At 37.4% G+C, this 4,887-nt stretch overlaps 1 protein-coding gene across 1 annotated transcript; it reads left to right on the top strand.

Moving 5' to 3' along the window:
• Window positions 1-2,656, top strand: LOC111301558 (uncharacterized). The gene is made up of 2 exons (XM_022897328.2): window positions 1-391; window positions 1,149-2,656. The coding sequence occupies exon 2, from the start codon at window positions 1,171-1,173 to the stop codon at window positions 2,443-2,445; it is 1,275 nt and encodes a 424-aa protein (XP_022753063.2). The 5' UTR covers window positions 1-391; window positions 1,149-1,170; the 3' UTR covers window positions 2,446-2,656.
• Window positions 2,657-4,887: the final 2,231 nt, after the last annotated feature.

The following is a 4,887-nucleotide window of genomic DNA, read 5'->3' on the forward strand; positions in this document are numbered from 1 at the left end:
ATGTCTTTGTAATCATTAAAGTTAGATAAGGAAAGAGAAAAATCCATGACATACTGACCCAACAGCCTTCGCTACGCTTTCTCTTCGACAAGTTTATCCACACGCCCCTCAGAATCCTCTGTTTTTTTCTCTTCAGTTTTCATTTTCTTGATGTTTTTGTTGTTATAATATTTTATTCTTTGTTTGTCCATCTTTTTCCTTTTCTTTTTTTATTGTAACACTGTCTGTCTTCCTTGTACGACCAGTTCACTTGTTAGGAACTCCCAAAAACCAACTCGATTTTGGAACTTGGTTGTGTCCGGATCTTGGATTAGAGCCACAGATTCCAACAAAAATATCTGTTCTTTTTGTTTTTTGTTTTTGACTTTGAGGTCATAAAGCCGTGCCCAAGGTGAATATAATTCATATTTTCTTCTCTTTTGTTTTTTTTTGCTTTGAATTGTTTAAGTTAAGAGCAAAGTTGGGAATTTTCTTTGGGATTTTGTTTCTTTTGCTTTTTTCCTGTTTTTAGTCTTCCTTGGATTCCGGTTTTCGTGAAAGCTCGCTCCTTTATTGGAATCCGGGCTTAACCGTTAATGGGTCTTTGCTCTATATTAAGTTGGAAGTATCAGGAGTTTTGAAACTATCTCACTTAAAATTTTCAACTTTTGATGGGTTATTGGTTTCTGGGTATTAAGAGAATTCTCTGATTTGTTTCAGTCCAAGCTGACGGTTGGGTTTTAAATTCTGGGTTTTGTTGGCTATTCTGAGACTGAGTCAGGGTCTGCTTTTGAAGTTGTTCAGTGAAAGGGTTCAGCTTTAGGGGTTGTTGCCTTGTTGGTTTCTTGGTTTTAATATTGAAGAATTTTTGTTTCTTAATTGTAGGCTGTCTTAGGGTTTAGCTTTAGTCTTGTTTAAGCTCAGGAAAGGGTTTAGGTTTGTGGCTTGGGTTAAATATTGGCTTCGATTTCAATTTTTCATGTACCAGGGTTTTGCTCGACGAATTGTGGTGTATGATTTGGAATAGTTTCTGTCTGCCTTGAGTTCTATTTGGCTAAATTTGGAAGTTTTTTGTTCTTGGAATTCGTTTGGGGAAAATTTTACTATCCTAACTTTTGATTTTTGCGTGACTTGATATTTCAACAAGGTACTTTCTTTTGCTTTGCCAGGTTCATTTTTCTTGGTGTTATCATGGATTCCCCACAATCAGTTGTCTCACCATTCAAGAACTCTGTTGATGCTGAGCCTGAGAAGCAGAAATCAGACTTTTTCTCTAGGAACTCTGATGGCTCATCAAATGGATCTGAGGTTAACAGAAAGGAAGCTGTTGTGGCGAACCAAGAGAATTCCATTGGTGTTCTTGAGGTTTATGTCCATCAGGCGAGAGACATCCAGAACATCTGCATTTACCACAAGCAGGATGTCTATGCTAAGCTTTGCCTCACCAGTGATCCTGAAAGCACAGTCTCCACCAAGATCATCAATGGTGGTGGGAGGAATCCAGTGTTCAATGAAAATCTTCGCATCAATGTTCGAAATGTTGATTCCTCTCTCAAAATCGAGATATTCATGATGAGTAGAGTAAGGAATTATCTTGAAGACCAGTTGCTGGGGTTTGCATTGGTGCCGCTGTCTGAAGTACTTCTCAAGAATGGGAAATTAGAGAAAGAATTCTCTCTTTCTTCAACTGATCTGTTCCATTCACCTGCTGGTTTTGTTCAATTATCTCTTGCATATGCTGGATCCTCTCCTGAAGTAATGGCTATTCCTGCAATGCCCACAGATATTGTTGCCGATGAGACTCTGAAGGATTCAGAGACAAGTGAGTGCGAGTTAGAAAAGATTGAGTTTCCGGATCCAAAAATTGTGAATGAGAACCAGATGATGGTTTCTGAGTATTTTGGGATCTCGTGTTCTAATTTGGACTCTGAAAGTTTGGTCACTTCTGATGCTGAGAATCAACTTAGTTCGAACATGGATGTTCATTTAGTGGAAAGCTTCTCAACTGCTGCAGTCAATTCCATCCAAGTCCCCAAGCTTGATTCTCCTCCAAGCAGTTTATCAACTAATGGGGTTTCATCTCCATCAGCTGCTGCAAGCTCCGAGTCGTCTGATGGTCCAGCTGCTTTTAAAACTTCTCATCAGGAACACAATTCATCCCCAAAAGATAAAACTGTGGATATTGGAGATGGTGATAGTGCTTCCTCTGGGGCACAAAGCGATTCCATTGCAAAACCTGTTGTTTCTGTCAATATTGAGCCTGAGCAGAAGGTGGTGCAACAGGAGATTGTGGACATGTACATGAAAAGCATGCAGCAATTTACTGAATCATTGGCTAAGATGAAACTGCCTCTGGACATTGACAGTGGACCAACCAAACCAGATAATTCAAGTACTACTGATCAGAAAATACAGGCATCAAAAAACACCCCTCGGGTGTTCTATGGAAGTAGGGCTTTTTTCTAAGCTTCTAATCCTCTGTTCAAAGGAAGACGCACATGTGACTTTAGATTTTAGGGTGGAGACTGGAGACTAATACTGATAGTGGTGTAATAATGTATCATGTAATGTGGGGTTTTCCTTTGCTTTGGATGAGGTGGGAAATCATGACTTGTACTGTTACTAGCTTTGTTCCATTGCAACTGCTGTTAGTAAATATGAACCTTTCCTTGTATAACATGTCTTCCTTCTACTGATTTCAGCTTTTTCATAGTTGCAAATCACATTCCATCTAACCACATCCTAATTATGCATGTGATCATATTCTTGTGATAATTGGTCCCACTTTCACATGGTGATTTGAGGCAAAAAGTAAGGAAAAAGCGTCCAAAATTTTGCTTTTGCCTTTTTTGCATAATTAGATTCAAGTTATCACTGGACTTACATTCATGTTCGCTTTACATTTCCATCATAAAACGTGCTTGGCTAGTAAATCACTTTCAACATTGTTGGATACAGAATTATCTGGTTCATCTGGATTAGTTTCTGGTGGAGCTTGCAGCTCCACAGCATGGTTGTACAAGTCATGATATCTTCGGTGCAATACTTCCCAGAAGTCATCATCTGATAGGAGGTCTCGAGCTAAACCAAACCGAGCTCTAAGAATTGATCTACCTGAATCTGACACTGAATACCAGGTGTGCTGATAACGATACATGCTTTCAGCTGGAACTGCGAGTAGTGCTTGTTTCCTGTACCTAGGAGGAATCAAGTTCTGCACACATTGTGGCCTCCTGATATTTTCAATCAAAGTTACACCATGGCAGAGGCTTTGAATTGTTGGAATTATGAGCTGTTGGATAAGCCTGAGAGTTGCTGTAAGGTTCCAAGTGGAGCAGGTAAGGATGTCAATGTAGTAACCCAACTGTCCTCCAAGCACTTACTGTTTATTACAGCTACCAATGATTAAAGCAATGCTAAATATATAATTTGAAGGATCCAAAATGAATAAATAAGCTAAAAATTCTTTCATTTACACGATGATTGGTATCTATGCAAAGGGGAGAATGAAACATATTCATACTTCAAAGAAAAACATCAGCTCACAACTTTAATTGCTTTTTAGATATGTTTGGACATTCTCTAGAAATTTTTTGGTAAAGACATGTTTGGACGTTCTCTAGAAATTATTTAATGAGGGGTCTAAGTCTCTTAAGATTAATTATAGTCTTATCCAAGGACCAAACACACCCCTCTTTGTCAGGTGAATCATGCTCCTTCTGGGTTTAAATCAGAGTTTTGTCAATCTTCAAAATATTATTTTTGAAATTCAGTTAAGAATAATCATACTTGATCAAGAATTTAGATATATGACTGAAATTAATATTAGATTCACTTATGCTTTCACTGAACGAGGAAAAGAAATGAAGAGCTTAAAGATGCCTGAGTGACGTGCAATTGGCCAACATGGGCCATAGAAATTTTCTACTGAGTTTTGGATCCCAATATCTGTATTACTCGTGGAAAAACCGAACCATCTTCCCAATATTCCCATGCAGATTTCATATCAACCTCTAAAATTGATCAATTATGAAAATGTGGTGAATAGTAAAGTTGAATAATTGATACAAACAACTTACCACCATTTTGATTATCATTTTGTCAATAATCACGTGATCTGTTAATAAACGATCTTGAAAGTGAGATTTTATCCTATATAAAATGCTGAATTTTTAAATTCAACTATCTTAAAAGCGAGATTTTATCCTATATAATCGAACATTTAAGTTTTTGAGTTAATTATTTTATCAGCAGTATCCAATTCTAGAAATTTTGTAATGTTTTGCTAACTTTTTGGCAGCATGAGTTTGCATGGTGAAGTCATTAGTCAAGATCCATCATCCATCTTTGGTCATTCATGGCCACCTGACCTTTTTCTTGACAAACATTTATGAACAAAAGTAGATGGACAGAGAAAGGAAAACAATGGGGAAAAATGTGCTTTTTTTTCATCATGAGAAAGGTTCTCTTCTATCAGCCCCAAAATCCTGGACCCAAATGGCCTTGGGCCTTACCCCACAGATAAAATTTGCAAGCTGATAGCATTATTTTCTGCCAACTTTAAGTGGAAAATGGCATAAAAAATTCACACCAAAGATAGAGAGAGGACCACAAACATAGTAATATCTATTTTAGGTGCCACTATAAAAGCAAAATTCAAATGAAAGTGATTTGAGAACCCAAGCAGCAAAGCATATCTTTGTTTTCTATGGAAGTATGGATAAGAGCTCAGTATGGCCACAGAATAGCCATTGAGAACACATAACTGAAAGTTTATCAGCAGATGGAAACTTCAGAAAAATACAACTAGAATGGCAATTAATGCAGCATTGTAACATTCCAGACATAGAGAACAGTCTATATATCGATCATATCGGTATATCACAACCATAGGAATCAAGTCTGTCA

The sequence above is a fragment of the Durio zibethinus genome, chromosome 15 (assembly GCF_047325235.1).
Source record: "Durio zibethinus cultivar Kanyao isolate XHJ-2024 chromosome 15, ASM4732523v1, whole genome shotgun sequence".
In the NCBI taxonomy this organism is placed as follows: Eukaryota; Viridiplantae; Streptophyta; class Magnoliopsida; order Malvales; family Malvaceae; genus Durio; species Durio zibethinus.

Bases quoted from the DNA above. Each gene is read 5' to 3' on its own strand.
- LOC111301558 (XM_022897328.2), top strand. From the start codon at position 1,171: ATGGATTCCCCACAATCAGTTGTCTCACCATTCAAGAACTCTGTTGAT.